The 19387-nt window shown below is 35.1% G+C and overlaps 1 protein-coding gene across 2 annotated transcripts in view; it reads left to right on the forward strand.

Moving 5' to 3' along the window:
* HOMER1 (homer scaffold protein 1) overlaps positions 1 to 19387 on the forward strand; it is a 121067-nt gene that overhangs the window by 46249 nt on the left and 55431 nt on the right. The window contains exons 3-5 of one of the 2 annotated variants that reach the window (XM_070234631.1): positions 2990 to 3121; positions 6681 to 6773; positions 14746 to 14885. In XM_070234631.1, coding sequence (XP_070090732.1) covers positions 2990 to 3121; positions 6681 to 6773; positions 14746 to 14885 — 365 coding nt within the window. Of the gene's footprint in view, positions 1 to 2989; positions 3122 to 6680; positions 6774 to 14745; positions 14916 to 19387 lie in introns of both variants that reach the window. The other variant, XM_023618107.2, reaches the window with a different exon arrangement.

Genomic DNA, 19387 nt, shown 5'->3' on the forward strand with positions numbered 1-19387 from the left:
TGGGAGAATAAAAGGTAATTTAATTTAATGCTCAGCCTTCAGTCTGTTCTGTCTGTATGCTAATTCCTTACCTCCTTAACTGGATGATAGCACCCAGGGGCTGTGTGCACTTTGACTTTCACGTAAGTGACTAATGTGTTCATTTGAATAAATGAGCCTCTTTTCATTTTCACTTGGAGGATTTAAAGGACTTGGGAAATAGTAGTAGTTAATTTCTATGAATTTATTTAATGAAGAATAATTTTTGTCATATTTTGTATCTTTAGTGAAATTAGCAGATATTAATTATTATAATCTCAGACTCTAGTTGGTTTATTTCTTTCCCCTGACTCGAACCTTCATTTCTCTATAATCTGTACTTCTCTCTTGGCCCAAACCACAGATGAGATGTAATTTTATTAGACAGGAGAATTAAATGGTGTATAAAAGTGAAGTTCAGCTGAAGAAGTCCCATGTCCCGTGTGATTATGTAATCCTCGTGTGTTCTTCCTTCTGAAGCAATATGAATTATTGCTTCTGGCATTTCCATTTTTGAGCATACTTTGCAGCTTGTAATTATTAGGCTTTCTTAAATAACTCTTGTGAAAAAATTTTTGTTTGTTTCTTTTAACAAAGTCTACCCTCTGTAACAGAGTTATATTTTCTATTACATTTTCCATTTGCTAGTTACTTTTCTAAACTGATGCTGTTAACTACTGCAGCTCCCTGCAGGAGTAGTTGGTTTTTGGTAAGGAGTAGTGGATTATTTGATGTGGCTAAATCTGTGTTTTTCTCCTCCCCACCCCCCTTCTGTTTCTGCACTATATGATGAGCTGGAAAGGCCTTGGGTGCCCCTGACCAGAAAATGTCCATTTGTTCTCACTTATTGCCTTTACTGTGTGCATAAAGTTTGCTTGAAGGTTTTCTAGTCCTGCTGCGGCGATATCAGCATGGCTAGGTGCCAGGATCAGGGCGCTGTATATATGATCTGTAATGACACAGCATTTCTACCTCTTTTCCTTGAAAGGACAAGAATCCCAGGATTGGGAGACATATTTGTTCTAAAGAACTAAAATTTTTCTTTTAAATAAATTCATAATAGCATTCTATTCAAAAAATTCTAATAAGTAATTTTTTTTAAGTGTAGGATCAACTGTCATTTTAAAGTTTTTCTTCAGTGATTAAAGAATCTCAAAGCAGATAATACAGAGGCAAAGAAGATTCAGAATGGGGATTAAAATGGAACTCTTAAACTTAAAGCAGAAGTTAATTTGAAATAACTAAAATGGAAGGTCAGTGAGCAACAGCACCTGGGTCAGTTTTTTTAGATGCCTGTAACCCATTGCTGCTTCACTTTTTGAGAGTAATTAGGATCACATGTAAAATGCCCTGCTCTCCTTGAAAACACTCAGATTCTAGCTCAGATGTACCCTCCTCAGGGACAGTCAAGGACGACCTGATCTAAAGGAGTGCCTGCTGGTCCTCGCCTTCTAGCCTTTCAGGCTCCGTCACATCCTGGCCTCGTGGTTTTCACAGCACTTACATTGGTCAGCTGTTTATTTATTTGTTCATTGGCTGACTCTTTTTGCTCTAAAATGTAATCCACAATTACATTGCCTCTTATTGTTGTATCTCAAGTTTCTAGAATTGTGTTTGGCATTTAATAGGTACTCAATAGAAAAAGTTGAATAAGTAAATGATTCTTTACTATTTCTTAATATATTATTTTCCATTTAGTCTTTCATTTGATGACAACCCTGCAGGTTAGAGCAGTTAGTTGTTAGCCTCATTTTACAGGATCTAAAATGACGTACTGGGAAAAGCAGCTTTTAAACTGAAGGGTAAGGAGATATATGAGTATGTAAATTTTGTCAGAGGTAAAAATGCTTAGTAGAGGATAAGAGCTCTCATATCACAACAGATAACACATCTGCTGTCTGTGTCACGAGTAAGCAAGCAACCACTCTCTCTTTTACTGTTTTCTTTAGTAGGACCAATGTCATTCGTTCATTATTATAATTTCATCACCACCTGGTTAGCTCATAAGTATTTACATTTAGACTGTTCACGTGGTAATCAGATTTACCTTTGTTCTCAAAATGCTTAATTTTCATGCTATATTTAATAGTTCACCAGATAGCTGCTTATGGATTTGATAACATTTATTTTTATTATTGTTGTAATCACTTTGTAATCTCAGTTTTGGAGTGCGTTAGATTACTTAACTAAAACTGACTCTACACTTTTACAGTACCAGCAGAGAGAATGAACTTAATATGTTAGAATAATTGAAATTTATCCTATTGATCACCAAAATTAATATTTAATAACATACTAAAATGCTAGTTTTCTAAGAAACTGTTAAATAGAAATGATATTGAGTCTCAATATCATGAATTTACGTACTTTATGAGAAAAGAATTAAAGAATATATTTAGGAGTTTGATTTCCCTTTGAGTAAAGGAAAAGTACTAAATGATTGAAAGTGTTTTCTGTATCATAATATATTTCAGGTAAGTCAGCTTTAAGAAAATTCTTGATTATGGATTTTGGAAAATTAGTGTACAAATAGAAAATCTGTTCTATTGATATTCATTTTTGAAAGATTCTTTGGAGGGTGAGACCTTACTTTTAAATAAACAACTATTAAAACGTACGTACTTCCAGTGAGTATCATCCAAAATTCATAAATATTGATCCTAAATGTTCAAAGGGAAGAAACTGACCGTGCTTAAAAACCTCTTGAAATTTTTTTGCATCATAAAAAAACTTACGTTGATTGTAAGGTGTTGAAATTTTTGATAGAGTGCCATAATATTTATAGTTCTATTAGTTACCATATTTCCACACTGTCACCTATAATGTTAAAAACTATTTCTGTAATTATCTTTATATATTTAACATTGTGACTCATTAGGAATCCTAAGTTTTTATGTAACTAAGTAGTCCTGTGTTTAAATGCCTGTTTGCTGATTTTTGGCTTGTTATTTGTACTTGTTTTATATTTTAGGCAATAATTAATAGCACCATCACCCCAAACATGACATTTACTAAAACATCTCAGAAGTTTGGCCAGTGGGCTGATAGTCGGGCAAACACTGTTTATGGCCTGGGATTCTCCTCTGAGCATCATCTTTCGAAAGTAAGTTAAATCCTGAGATCTGAGTGGAAATCTTCATCTTCAAGTCAGATGTCTTAAATACATAATAGCAACTGGAGAGTGTGAAATATAGGAGATATTTGTTTAATATTCTCAGAACAGCTGCAGTGACTTTAGAGCAAGAAGTGAGAGATCATTAGATTCCACTGTCAATTGGAAAATTTATTGTACACATTAAAAACAGTCACCATCGATTGAGAAGATTTTGTGTGGTTAACTGCCTGTATGATAGGAAATTACAGGTGGAGAGTATCGCTTCAGAATGGACTTCGCTCAGGGATTAGGACCTTTAGTTGGAGATGGTCTGCGAGATAGATGGACACCAAGCTCTTTTGAGTTTGAACACTCAAGCTAATAGTGATGAAGATTTCAGCTTTTTGACATGATAGCAGGCACATATAAATTACTGTGTTTAGGGAAGGTGGTGCTTTATCTTGGTTAGAGTTACTCTTGAGCTCTCTGATGCAGTAGATTGAGATCTATAGATACTATGAGGAAATCTTGGAAGATACTGACCTAGTGAATTACTGTGGCCAGAAAGGTCAGTGAAATACAGAGCATCACCAGGCTAGATAGTGGAGATAAAACCGTTATCCTGCCCATAAGCAAAAGCACTGCATTGTTCACACCAGCAGCACCTTGAGTTCTGTGGCTGTCATGCAGAACGGGTACCTAAGGATAAGGAAAGATTCTCAGGATAACAAGATGATCAAGGCGATGAGGATTACTCACTTTTCCTCTTTAAATTTTGCACTCACCAGACCCAAAGATTTATGCTTAAAGCTTCTGTGTTTGAAGCATTCGTTAAAGAGGATAACCCTACGTTTGAAACACCTTACCTGTGATTTGGTATACACAGGATCTGATGGCTTGAGAGTTGAAATTGTTTGAGTGCAGGGTAGTTAGGATCTTGTAGATGCATACTGTTCCTATTTGTGTTAAACCATAAGCTGTTTATTATAGAAATCATTCAGATTCTTAAAAATGAGTTCTCTTAAAATATCTTATACTTTTGTGTATATTTATTGACAAAATTATAAGTAGATAGTTCACTAGTTGAAATAATCTTCGTTTCCTTTTGTCTGAGTTGCAATCATTCCATAATACTGTTGTTTTCAAGTGTTTTTGTTATGTTTTTAATATAAATTAGAGTTTAAAGCTCAATTTTAAGACTATTTGAACTTCTGCTTTGATGGTTATAAGTCATTCTCTGTAGAATTATTAAGATGAGTATTATTTGGTTTGGTTTCTCTTAAACCCACCTTAGTTCCTAAATACATTTCTTGAACTGTGGTAAAGGTATGAGTTTTAATTTCAGAGTGTTTCAACTTAACAGAGACACAGGCCCCCGCTTGAGCATTGACCCTCCTTAAACAATCCCCTTAGGAAATAACACGTTGATTCTAATACTTTTGCCATTACTTGGAACCTTTTTGGAATTGTCTATTAAAGCCTATAGGAAAGAAAAATTAAAACTAATTATATTACACTTACTAAATTTCTTGACAACACAGGAACTAAATTGTGGATTATTTCTCAACGAAATTTGCATGAAATTATTTTTGAGTTAAGTAATTTTGACTGTAAATTAAGTTTTTTGCTACGTCTTTCAGATTACTTGGAAGCTGGCTAATGTGGTAAAGGAACAGTTTCTTAAATTCTCCCCATCATACTGTCTCCTCTCATTTGATCTTTTTTCTGGGAATGGCTTTTATATTTCAAGAACTTGATTTTTTTCTCTAAAGTTAGCATATGCTTTTGACCAACCTTACTGGTAGTGAACCCCAGTGTTTTGAGAGTGGATAGATCATTAGGAAACAACCTGTTAGCTCTTGGAGCCACCTGTAGTGTATTTATTCACTAGACTTGGATCCAAGAGCTTACGATCAGTCTCTTCAGAATGTTTTGGTTCAAAGATGACAAAATCATGATTTATTTTCCAAGCTACCTTGAAGATTAATGTTGGCGTTTTTTAGACTGTAGACGACCTAGAGGAGTTTATAATCTTTTACATAAATGAAGCAAGCATGTAAATATTCTGACTTGTTTTATCATTAAAAACCATAAGTGAACCAAAGCTTCATAAGGATTTGGTGAAGGCTCTGAAGAAAATTCTAGACAAGGGTCTCTCAAAATAAGGGATAATAGCAGCATTAGAAGAAATGTGTGGTCTCCCAAGGTTGATGTATGAGGAAAATTCCGACTATGCCTGGATTGTTAGAGTGCTTACTAAGTTGTATTTTGTTATCATGGAAACATAATCCTATAAAAATTAGCAGTAGTGTAGGTCTTTATGAAGTTGAGAAGGATTTTAAACATTAACTACTTTGGAATGCTAAATTAGTGTTAGAAAAACTTTGTGTACTACTTCAAATTACATAAGGATAAATTAATTATGGTTTTGTTTTTATTTCATTTCCACCCATGTGAGTGAGACCTTTTTAGCTTTGTATTCAGGTTTTTTTTTTTACAGCAAAGAGATACTCTGTTCAATTAGAGAAGTGTACTAATACAGATTCCTTGATCTACAAGTTGTAGGTGGGGGTGGCAATGTTTAAGGTAAGAAGGAAAGTTGTAATAGTGACAACTTTGGTTTTGACCCTCCTGCATCTCCCAAGGCAGGTCAGGATATCATGAGCCTTTCCTTCCAAAGATTTCTTCCCCAGGATGCAAATGAAATCAGGCTTATGGGGCTTGAGGAAGGAACTGTAATTTCAGAGTTTTATTTTCAACTCTAACAGGTGTTTTTAAGTTGCAAAGAGGTTTTAAATTTGATTATTTTGTAACTCTTAACTTATTCTCTCTGAGAATAGTAGTAGACTAGCTTCCACTTCCAAAACATAGATAGACACTGTTTGTGGCCACGATGTTTTAGATTCCTATGGGTTCCTAAGAATTAGCATTTCATGTACAATGCTTTTTTTTAATTGTTACCAATCTTAAAGACCTTTTTGTAGTTATATTTCTTTCTGCTGCTGTACATTAGCTGTTTAGAAATCTTTGGAAATGAAGTTTTTTAGTAATGTCAGTTAGTGATATAGTAAATGTTACTATTTGCATTGTTGAAAATAAAATGCCGTACATAATACAAGAGTTTATACCCTAGTAAAAGTTAAAAACACACCCCAAATACTAAGATGTTTAGGAGTGGATACTTAAGAGATTCCGTTTTCTCTGTGATAAACATAGTATGCCCTTCTTTACTGATTCCTCTCCCAACTTGTACCCCCCACCTTGGTCTTAGTAAAGTATATCTGAACAACCAAGGAGGGACATAGGTAAGCCAGCAGACACCAAATTCTAACTTAGTTATTTCATGATGTTTTTGAATGAGACTTGTCAGAGTGCTTTACAGCGTACAGACAAATGTTTGGTATTAGGTTTCTTTTTCCGTGATTTTCATATTACACTTGTAATTGATTTGAGGTCTAGGTTGCTTTTGTAAGAGTCATTTATCCAGAAAATGAAAGAAAACTAAGGTAAAAGTGGTCATTGAGATCTGTTTTTATTTGGTTAACGCATATAGTCTTTATACATTCAGTTTGCAGAAAAGTTTCAGGAATTTAAGGAAGCTGCTCGACTCGCAAAAGAGAAATCACAAGAAAAGATGGAACTTACCAGTACCCCTTCACAGGTGGGTATTTAATTTCTATTTTTATTTATGACCCTTGTTCATGTTAGATGGTATCCTTAATGCCAGAGTTAAATTTGGGAAAATAATGGCAAAATTAAGGTAATTTCCAAAGTGGACATAGAAACACGCCCTTCAGTTAATCTGTACTAGTGGAGAAAGGTTTTTTTTTTTTTCTGTATGCCAGTGTCTATAAGAATCTCAGGAGAAAAAAATACCAGTTTAGTAATTAAAACTCAGATTCTTTACTCTGCGTGCAACTGAAAAATGACCATGCACAAAGAGCATAGATTGGCCTACTGCTGTGGTCTGTGGTCTGTGGTCTGTGATGGTCAGTCGGGTACAGCCACAAGAAGAGACACAGAAAAGGCTCAGGAAAGCACAAGCTTATTATACTCATAGGGCCCAAAACCAAGAGGCACGGCACACCTCTGGGGGGCACGGGGGGAAACCTCGGGGTGGTCGGGCCAGAAGGCAGGAGCATAGGGAAAGCTGAGGCTAGAGCCAGTATGGGGGTTTCCTTGGGAATGGCAGAGCGGGGTAAACAGCTTAGGACTGGCTAGTTTGAACAATTTTGGTGGGCTCTAAACTATAGAGGTGGTCTCTAGTTGCCTGGTACCTGGCCCTGGGATGATTAAGGCAGAGGAATATGGTCTCCACGCTCAGGCCAGATAGAGGAGATCTCGCTCTCGATTGGTTAGTGTCATATCAGAGGCATACTCCCACCTTAGCCCTTGCCACCTCTAAGAATTGACTAGCCAGAAAGGCTTTTTAAGATGTCAGAACATCATAATATATAGAAAATAAAAAAAAATTAACAATACGGTTTGTTCTCCTTGATTTTAAAGTGTGCTTAAATCTGACAGTTGGGACATCTTACTTTATGCTCAGCACTGAGACCCAAAGGTTATAGGTTTTATGCAAATGTCAATTTTTCCTTTAACAAATGAGTAAATACCTATTTGTCCATCATAATCTTTCTTCAGTTGGAAATTAATTATATCTCCAAGTAAAGTTCATTAAATAGTTACATTTCAGTACTTTTACAGAGGTTTTAATGTATGTATTATGATTCATGTAGAATGCCAATTATTTTCAGCTTTTCAATAACAGGCTCTTCTGAAATTTATTTCAATTGTCATCTTAAGAATGGGGTTCAGCTTTGTGCTGGGTTCTTCTCTATAGTAATTGTTTTCGAAGTGTAATCAGGAGCTTTTATGAAAAGGAGAGATCAAATGTTACAAAGGTTTCTCTGGAATAGTGTCAATAGTAGCAGATTTGCATAAAACTTTTTTGAGGAAATAAGTAGGAATTGCCTTGAATTTAGTGACTAGCCAAATGATTGGAACATTTTAGAAAATTTTTTGCTCTTTACCTTCCTCTCTACCCCTGGCACCCAACTCTATTTGGTAAACCCTACCTTTAGAAAGAGTTATGTTTTATTTTGTTTTACAGGAAAGGAGAGCTCTGTTAGTTATGCTTAAAGTACGTTTTTCCCCATAGACTAAAGGTGTGCTCTGGATTGAAGCCAACACTCCATTCCACCTCCTGTGTCGCTTGCAGTGACCTGGAATAACGTAATCATTTTGAAACTTTCCTTGAATCTGTCTTCCATAAGTGCTATCATAGTGTAGTGCTACTCTTAAGCATAAAAGCCTATTTATAATTTCGTACCAGTACATGTTAGGAGTTCCAATTCCTCAGGTGAATGATTCTAGTGTTACAAGAGTATGCTACAGCATATTCAGTAAGCGAATACTCAGAGGACTCCAATAAAACTGTAATGGGTTACACTTTGCCATTATACTTAGTTGCTTTTTCTCTAATTGTAACTTGTTTTTGTTTAATTGGCCATGAACTATTACAATGCTGCTGAAATACATGCTCCTCTTTGGTGAAGGGAATGTCTTTAAGTCTTTACTTTCATCAAAGGAATATATCCAAGATGTTTTTAGTTGGAAAATGCTGTGAAATGTAAGGTTATAATAAAGAAATGTCTTAACTTCATCAGTATTTGAGAGTCAGAATATACTGACCTTAATTTATCTTTTCAGAACATTTAAAGTGTGACTATTAATTTAATGTACAGCAGCCAGAGAAATAGTACCAAAAAAAATATTTCCCTTCATTTCTCTTTCCTCCCTTTCCCGTTTTTGTGGCAGTGCCTTACAGATATCTTTAATATTTCTGATTTAGCTTGAAATGCATGACTCCTGTAACCACTCCGATGCCACGCAGCTAGAGAGCAGAGCTTGATTCTCACTGGTTTAACCCATTCTGGTAAATTAACGCTCTGCCTGAAGAATAGAATATTACTCAGGAAGTCAGCAAAGAGGATCAGGAGGTTAAATGGGATAATCGATAATAGCAGACACTCTGTTGGTCATAGCTTTTGTTTTTAGCTGAGGAGGTATTACAAACTGTTAAGAGTATGGGCTTTTCACCACGTGATTTCACTCCTGTGGAAGATAAGCAAATACATGGACAAAGAAAACAGATTAGTGGTTACCAGAGGAGAAGGGGGTTGGGGGTGGGCATAAGGGGTAAAGGGGCACATTTATATGGTGACGGACAAATAATAATGTACAACTGAAATTTCACAATGTTATAAACTGTTATGACCTGAATAAAATTTTTTTAAAAAAATTAGGAATAAGTTTAGAAAAATATCTGCAATACCTGTATATTGAAAACTACAGAACTTTGTTGAGAGAAATTAAAGAAGCCCTAAATAAATGGAGAGATATATAAAAAAAAGAGTATGGGTTTTCAAGTCAGACAAACTTAGACATAAGTCCTTTTTCTGTTACTGTGTGATCTTGGGAAAATTGCTTAACCCAAATCTGTCTATACATCTGTCACAGGAGCATTATATTACTTACCTCATAGGACTGTTGGAGGAGTAAGTATGATAATGGTAATGTCATTATTAACGTGACATTATGACAATGTCATATGCTAATGCTTATGATGTAGGTCTGGAGCCTGCCTTTGAATCTCGGCCACGGCCACGAGAATAGAGAGAAGGGAATAGACATAACAATGGTGAAATGGACTGAACTTGGAGGAAATGCAGAAAGTGAGGGAATAGTGAGGGTGAGAGAGGGTAGTAAAGGAGGAGTTAGATGTTTTTGAAACTTCTGTTCTTGGCTTGTAGCACGGACTTCAGAAGAGGATTTCCACTTCAGATATTGAATTTGTATCCTAATGGTACATCCAGGTGGACGTGTCCTGTGGGTACTTAGGAATTTGGAATTGGAGCTAAGCCTCAAGAGCCATCAACAAATGAGTAGTTGTTAAAGCTGTAGGTGAGAAAGATATCATCCAGAAGGAAAATAGAATGGAAAGAGAGGAGAGACAAGGGTCAAAAATTTGCACTTAAAGATTGTCGCTTGAGAAATTTGAGGGAGATATGGGGAAGACAATGAGAGGAGGTAGGAAATGAACGAGCAGAGAAGGTTAGCTCAGAAGAGAAGAGCATTTCAAGTTGGAGACAATGATTTGGCCGTGTCAGAGACAGAGTTCCAAAGGGATGGGTGTTAAGAGGACTTTGAACCTAACAAACCAGAGTTCACTGGTAATTATAGGTGGATTCTTGGTGAAGGAAGGGCAATGTGAAGAGTTTTTGACTTTAGGCTGCCTTGAGACCAAAATGTTTGGTAGTGAGAATAAGGTAACAATATTTGTTTCTCCTGTGTGAGGAGAAAAAGAGTTAGCATGATAATCTCAGGAGGATGTGGAGCTAAGAATTTTTCTTTTCTAGAATGTATGTGTGTGGGTGACTTGAACATGTTTCTAAATGTAAGGAAGGAGTCAGTGAAGGAAAGAGAAGACTAGAAGGGGAGCATTGTACAGAAGGTGATATTATGAGGGGGGAAGATGGAAACAAATTAGCCACTTATTCATCTGAGACAGGAGGAAAGGATAAAAATGGATTCAGATACAGATAGAGAGATTGAGGAAGTGTATGCCAGTTTATTTCAATTTTCTCTGTGAAGGAAGAGTTAGGTGTTCACTGGAGGAAGGACAACCGGAGAGAGAGGGCTTGAACAGAGGTCTGGAGCAGCTGCTAGGCAAAGAAAAAAAGAGTCAGATGGGGGTAAGTAAAATAAAGATTACTGGGTACTTCAAGAACATAATTGAAGTCAGAGCCCAACATTATTTTCATGACACTAATCAGCATATTTAATGATATTTTCTCCCATAGTACTTGGTAGCTTGGGCACGTAAGAATAGAGAATGATGGTTTGGTTGATACACAATTGGAAATTGGTAAGATGGGGTTTGTGGAAGGTCAGGAAGCCCCCAGATTGGGATGATGCTAGAGAGAATATAATTAAGGTGATTGGCTTTCTGGTGTAGGCTGAGCATGGAGAGAAATAAAGCCAGGTTGAGCCTGACAAAATAGCATAGTAGCAGAGGGCCCAGAGATTGTAAATATTGATGAAGTTGAAGAGCAGGTAGAAGGAGAGAGGGATAGGTTGGGAGGATAGGAGGTTGTACAGCGCAAGCCCCCTTATTGTTGGAGGCAAAACTAGTAGCTGAAGAGTTAATCCAAAAAGTCAGGTAATGTAAAGAATTTTTTGAAAAAAGATTCTTTTCAATTTATAAATTAAAATTCAATGATACTATGTTTCATTTATTCACCAATATTTTGATTTAAAGCTGATGCCTTTTCTTTGAATTTGAATCTTTTGATTGGAATTCCATGTTATCTTTCTTACATAAGTCATACCAATAATTACTTGTCTGCAATTTCCTGGGTTTTTTTCCTTTAAGTAGAGCTAACCCTTGACATCCCACCCTCCTTCTGTATCACGTACACCTGAGAGTGGGTTGGTGCTCGCACCCTGAAGGCCCGGCCTGGAGCGAGGGCCAAGGTCATTTCTTTTTCATATGATTCAGAATATTTCTGGTTTTTTTTTTTGCTTTCTTGCCACTTCATAAATGAGTAGAGAGAGAGAATTCTTAAGAAGCACTTCCTGAATCCTACATCTGTGCTCAGGCTCCTTTTTTATAATATTGTCACATGTTAGTTTTGGCTTCCTTGATACATTCTCAGATTTTAATATGCAAAAAAATTTTTTTTTCAATTTGACTGTCATTTTTCCTTTTAAAATTATTTTTTGGTGTGGGGCGAGTTTCCCAGAAAGGAAGTGAGATGTGAGTGGTTTTATTTTCTAAGAATAATGATGTAAACGTGATGGAAGTTCATGAAATCTCAATTTTTATTTATATTTTGTTTTTCACTTTTCTTATCAATATTGTTATACATATCTACAGACACATATACACACACACGTATCAAAGAAGGTACTACTTGATTTTTTTTCCTTAAGCATTTACTATAGAAATGGCTAGCCATATTAGCTTAGGAATCTTTTTCTAAAGAGAAATTGTCCTTCTTGTTCAAAAGTTTGTAGTCTGTTAGATATACCTCCATGCTTTTTGTTTTAATGTTTGATTTAAAGATATAAATTATTGGTTTTATATGAGGTGGTTTTTCTTTTTAGGAATAGCTAAAGTTGAATGTTTAGAAAATAACACAAAATGTATGCCCTTTCAGGTTAACAGGGTAATTTGTTTCTGTTATCATTTCCACTGGATCGGGTCGTGGCCAGCTTACTGTTTAGCTGATTGGACAGTCAACCGTGATTATTTTAGTTTATTTTGATCTTTCTTGGAGAATAATAGTGCTGATTTATTGGAACCACAGATGATAACTTCCTGGTTTCTTACTGGCTGCTTAAACTTTTTCTGGCTAATTGATAAGGCCCATAGTTGACCTAGAAGTAGTCACTTTGAATACTGTTCCCATTATTCACTTAGTAGGATTTGACTTTGTTGTAAAACTGGGTTTTTTTCTTTTTCTTTTGTGAGGAAGATTGTTGCTGAGCTAACATCTGCACCTATCTTCTTCTGTTTTATGTGGGATGCTGCCACAGTGTGGCTTGATGAGCCATGCGATGTCCACACCTGGGATCCAAACCTGCAAACCCTGGGCCACCAAAGTGCAGTGCACAAACTTAACCACTGTGCCACCGGGCCAGCCCCTAAAACAATCTTATGTTGTCACATTATACTATAACTGTATTCATGCATTGACTGTCAGTTAATAGAAACAAAGAGGATTTAGGAGAAAGATTTTAAAAGAATGAAGTTAAAGGTCACATACAGGTTCCATTAATAATTGAAAAATAGTTAAGTGATAATGTGCCATCCAGAAAGTAGCCTTTTGATCTTTGATAGCTTGTATAATTTATAGCATTATAGTCTATTAGTTAAAATATTTAAATGTCAAATAAAATACATGCAGCTATGTAAAACCAGAAGCCCCAAAAAGAAAGTTAGTCTCACTATGTTATTTTCCACATTTCTTTATGTGCAGTATTTTTTATGTAAATTATATAAATTATCATAATCTACATATCTCCTTATGTACTCTTTTTCCCTAACTATAAGCATTTTCCTGTATTACACATATTCATCTTGTTTTCTATTTGAGGAAATCTTGTATTCTTTTTTTTTTTTTGGTGAGGAAGATTCTGAGCTAACATCTGTTGCCAGTCTTCCACTTTTTTTTTTTCCACTTGAGGAAGATTAGCCTTGAGCCAGTCTTTGTCTATTTTGTGTGTGCGATGCCTCCACAGCATGGCCAATGAGTGGAGCAGGTCTGTACCTGGGAGCCAAACCCACAAACCACGGGCCATCAAAGCAGAGCACGTGGAGCTTTTAACCACAAGGCTGTGGGGCTGGCCCCCATGTATTCCTTTAAGTTGACAAATAATGACCATACCTAACCACTCCCATGTTGGACACTGATGTTTTCATTTTCTTCCCTCACATAGCCTAATACTTCAGTTGTGAAGTTCTGTTGCCCAGAGATCACAAGGAGTCCCCCAAGCTGCTCTGTAGCAGGCTGGTGCTGGATCTCCCTGGCTAACAGGTTTATCGAATGACTCCTCATTCTGGTTTCTATAGCAAATTTAGATAATTTGATGATGGCAGTCGCAAGAATAAGTGTCAGGTTGGGCTTCATTTTCAGTTTCATTTATTTTCCAGAGGGATAAATTAAATTTACCTTGATAGAAGTAAGACCAGAAATTTTGTGAAGAAAAATAATTTTATTATGAGTAGCAGGTGAGAAAAGCTGAAATATACTAACGTCATTATGTATAATATGTTATGGAGGTATTTCTGGCTGCTTTGCAAATAACTCCAGGAAGTGAAAAATAGAGCAGATTAAAAAAATTAAGACTTGTTGAAGATTTCATTCTCCCCTTTGCCCTCCCAGCCTCCCAAACAGAATCACATCTTGCATTTTTATGCCATCTTTTTCTTCTCAAGTGATTCTTTGAATATCTTTTATTCTAACGAATTAATTGCTTATCTAAACCCAAAAGTTTTTCAGCTCTTTGAAACTACGTTTCTAAATTGTGTTATGTTTACATTTCTTTTTCTTTTCTTTTTTTTTTTTTTTTTAGGAATATTGGCCCTGAGCTAACATCTGTTGCCAATCTTCCTCTCTTTTTTGTTTTTCTCCTCTCCCCAAAGCCCCAGACATAGTTATATATCCTAGTTGTAGGTCCTTCTAGTTCTTCTCTGTGGGACCCCACCTTAGCATGGCTTGATGAGCAGTATGTAGGTCTGTGCCCAGGATGTGAACTGGCAAACCCCTGGGCTGCCAAAGTGGAGCGCATGAACTTAACTGCTATGCCACGGGGCCGGCCCCTATGTTTACATTTCTAAATTGTATTGTTTCAGTTAGTTTTCTTATGAGTTGCTTTGCTTTAAAAAATTTTCTCCTTCAAACTTCATTTTTTAAGTCTTTGACTCAAATTTCAGTTGGAATATAACCATAGTTCAAAAGTCAACATACATCAGAGTCAGTTTTAACTTTAAGGTGATCTTGTGTGTTTTAACAGGAGTATAACACTTTTTTTTTTTTTTATCTCCACCCCACTTTGTTTCTTAGGAATCAGCAGGTGGGGATCTTCAGTCACCTTTAACACCAGAAAGTATCAATGGGACGGATGATGAAAGAACACCTGATGTGACACAGAACTCAGAGCCAAGGGCTGAACCAACTCAGAATGCGTTGCCATTTTCACATAGGTACAGATTCAATTCAACCATCATGATTAAGTAAGATGTCTAAATGTGGAAACTTATTTGCTTTCAGATAAATCTTGTAATGTTACAACTCTGAGTGAAAATTCTAGGTCAGACTTTTTTTGTAACTGTTTCTGTTAACCTCAGAAAAATTTTAGTAATTTATAGTTGATAGTTGCCTAGATGGACAGGAGTGAACATTTCCTTTATCTGTAGAAAAAGGGCTATTGAGCTAATTAAAGGACAAATCATTTTTTAGTGAAACAATATATTATTGTAAATCTCTTCTATTTATTTTTTAACACAGGCCCTAAAAGTCCCCCTTTGCTAACCTGGTTTCCATTTTCATGTATGTTCTTGAGGGTTATAAATTTTTTTAAAAAAATAGATTTCCTGTTCTGAAATTGAGCTTTCCCATACTCTTAGAGGTGATCTCACCTTAAGATTTCACAGAAGGAAACACGTTATTGGGGTAACTCGTAGCAAGAACCTATTAATGTTATTGTCAGATTTATTTTTGCATACCAGCTAACAGGAGATAAATCTTCACATGCTTCTGAATTTTAAAAGAATTTGATAGCTTAAAAAGATATAATTTATCCTTAAATGTGTTCCAACCAGTTGCATTAATTATTGGCTGTGATATTTTTAGGATGTAAAGAGGTCTATGAAATTGCAGTATTGCAAATGTAAGCAAATACCTATCAGTCGCTATCTTAAGTTTTAGCCTTCTTTGGAAACTTTTGACTAGGTGGTTTTAATTAAAATCAAGAAAACAGTTTTTGTTTGTGCTTCTCTTTTTGGCACCAATTTTTTAAAAAATCAGATTCTTCAGTATATTCAGAAGAATTGTGAAGTGAGATATTGTAAGCTCTTTTTCATGAGAATTTTAATTTTGATTGTGTTGGTTGGATGTTAGGGGCACAGGATTAAACATACTAGAGACTGATTCTGAGGGACCTGATGGTGAGGCTGAGGAAGAAGAAGTTAGTTGAGGTTTATTAGGCATGCATGAGGGAAAACTATTTGCCTGTGAGGCTGTTCTAATTTGTTCCTAAAAGTGCTAATAATTTTGTGTAAAGTAGTAGACGTATTTGGAATTATCATGGAGATCAGGCTTTAACTATTGCTGTACAAGCATATTCTCGTTTCTATAGTTATAAAAATGACTGGCACGTGAAAATTTTAGTTCCTCTGATCTGAAGACTATATGTTCACATTGATTTGTAAAACATACACGTTTCTCAGCTATACAATTACAATTAAAGAGCAATGTGGTTACTATGCAGTTTTTAAAAATGTTATTCATGTTGAGGGAAGAAAAAAATTCCTTCCTATTAAATTATATTTAACATATCCATTTGATAGTCTTAACTGCACCAAACATAATCATAAACTTGATTTCTTTGGTTAACGCTGAAGTGAGCTGTGTCGTTGAATACTGCAGCATTTAGAAATGAGAACTTTTGGGGACCAGCCCCGTGGCCGAGTGGTTAAGTTTGCACGTTCCGCTTCAGCAGCCCAGGGTTTCATTGGTTCAAATCCTGGCCACAGACATGGCACCCCTCGTCAGGCCATGCTGAGGTGGCGTCTCACATAGCAGAACCAGAGGCACTCACAACTAGAATATACAGCTGTGTATTGGGGGGCTTTGGGGAGAAGAAGAAGAAAAATAAATAAATAAATTGGCAACAGTTGTTAGCTCAGGTGCCAATCTTTAAAAAAGAAAAAAAAAGAAAGAAGAACTTTTTTATTTAACATTTGTAGAAGCTATTTCTAGTTTACTTTATGCATCTAAAATTTTCTGAATGTTTATTGTTTTGCTAAACCTTAGTATCTAGAGTTACTAACTGGGATTGGTCATCTCCCTTGATTTTTTTCAGTTCTTGGGAGTCTAATAGGAGTTACTTACTTTGGTTTGAAGGTATTGCTTCTTTGACTACTGGTCAAAATCTAAATATAAAATGTAATCTAAATCTATAGGTTAGCCATAGAGATATTTGAGTTCTGAAAATAAAACTGAATAGATCAATTTAAGGTTTTAATTATGTTAAATGCATTACATAGTTGTATAGCATTCTTATTTTAAAAATACCAGAGCTACGGGGTTTCAGGAGACTTATTCTCTGAACTTGTTTTGATTTTACGTTAATCAATATTAATCACTATTCACCTGGTAACAACTGAAATCGACTTCTACCTAAGATAGAAGATTAAGTATTTTACAGCTAATGTTAGAATCCAAAAATATCAGGGTTAGAAGAGACCTCAAAGATGGTGTAATCCAGAATTTGCCAAACTGTAGTAGTTTGAAATCAGCTTAGGTTATTCATGTCATTCTGAAAAATGAAATGTAATAAAACCAAATAGGAAACATGAAAGCAAAACTCACATTAAGAGTAGAAAGTTCTTTTCAGTAATATCTGTATTTATGTGTGTGTATCCATATTATGGTGTAAAATGGCAGAGTTTGAAAGCATATGCCTTTGGCACATGGGGATACTAAATCCCAGAGGTTAGGTGAGTTGTCCTAGGTCACATATGCGATTCATTCCTAACAACTTGGGAACTAGAACTCAGCTCTTTTGACCCTAGTATGTTCTGCCATTTAGATAACAATGCATTTTAGTCAAATCCCCAACACGAGCATGTTATCGTGTTAGGAAGTTAATGACTGTTCCTATCCTAGGAGACCTATGTAGAAATAAGATCAGTGTCTCATGCGTTAGAAACAGAGAGAGTGTTAAAATAATCTTTATTTAAGTCTGGAACTCACAAGTATTTAAACTTGATGTGCTATTATTTTTTCATGGCAAAGGAAGACAGCTAAAATCTGTTTTTAAAGGCTTATTTAGACTATTATTTTGTCTTTCTTCCTTAGTACTTATTTCAACAGAAAAGAATAAATAGCAAAAAAATATTTTGCCAAATTTCTCTATTCTGGTTGATACCATTTTACTGCTAAATAAGGAGCAAAAATCACTAGAATGTGTATGTGTTTAAAAAAAAAAAGATGGAAGGATACAGAACAGTGACCTAGTCAGTCAAGTTAATTAAGAGTTGATTGTAGTAATAGCTACTTAGCAAGCCAATTTGTGCTCTTCTTAAAATTCACATTTTATGCCTAAATCTCATGAATTCATTAATCAACATACCAAAAGAAGGCCCTGATTTTCATTTGGTCCCGAAAATTTTAGTAATGTGTGTTTGTTCTTTACTCTAAGTTTTGTTTATTTTTAAAAAGTATTACTTAACTTTAAAGAGAAGCAAGATTTTTTTGTTAGTCTCTAAACTTCTACAAATTTCCAGATATATATGGGAAGGGAATACTCTAATGAACTCCCATGAACATGTGACCAGCTTCAACAGTTATGAAAAGTGGCCAATCTTGTTTCATTTTTACCCACTCTTCCACTTTTGTATAATTTTTAAAGCAAATCCCAGGCATCAAAATGTCATCCACAAATAGTTTTTTAAAATTACTTTTGAACTTTTTAAAACCTGTCTACTAAACTAGTACAACTTTTTATATTTAATTCAGTGGCATTATAGAGTTAACTTGAATTACTTACTCTTTTCTTTGACTTTTAATTAATACTGCTGAACTAAATTTTAAAATATATGGGCTGCTCAATACTCCTTAATCAAGGGCTATAGTACCGTTTTATGTCCTTGACATAAACTACGCAAAAACATTCTCATTGAATAGTTTCAATAAATTGATACTTTTTTAGTGTATTTATTTAAATGCTTTTAAAAGTTTAGGCATGTGTAAAATAGGGAGGAAATGTTTACTAATTTCTTTGGGGAAATTTATTAAATTTTATTAAAATTGCTATTTTATCTTAAAAAATTATTTTTTAAGCTAAATGATAATATCCTTTTGGGACTGAGCAGGTGTACACTCTGACCCACTGAAGTGTTCAGGTTATCCTTTGAGCCCATAGTGTTAGATTAGCTATACGCTGAGTAAAGTAGCTATGTACTAATACACTAGCTTATACATATGGGGGAAGGTTTTGTCCTGTCATTCCAAGGAGGAATTGTTTGCTTCATAGCATCAGCTATATGGAATTCTGGGATTTACTTGTTATTTCTTAATAAATTCTAGGATTTTTTTTAAGATTTAAAACTATTAAAATTCTATTGGAAATAGTTAATTTTATAGTACTCTGGTGCTGTAAGAATGTAAGACTGAAATATAATACTGAAAACTAAATCTTGTGTTCATTGTAAATTTATGATCCTTAGATAACAGTAAATATATTGATAAATAACTGCTGTTATCATATTTTTGAGAGTTCAGGACATATATATACATTAGTAGTTCATGAAGCTATTTTTATACCAATAAATTTTAATAGTTTGATTATCTTAACGGAATATAGGCTCTTTTGAGCACTGATTATATTTAAATTCTTCTAATGTTAGGTAATGTATTCTCATGGTGCTGCTAGAATTTATGCATTTTGGGGGTACTGCATGTATCTTCTGTACTGTTAAAG

The sequence above is a fragment of the Equus caballus genome, chromosome 14 (assembly GCF_041296265.1).
Source record: "Equus caballus isolate H_3958 breed thoroughbred chromosome 14, TB-T2T, whole genome shotgun sequence".
Taxonomy (NCBI): domain Eukaryota; kingdom Metazoa; phylum Chordata; class Mammalia; order Perissodactyla; family Equidae; genus Equus; species Equus caballus.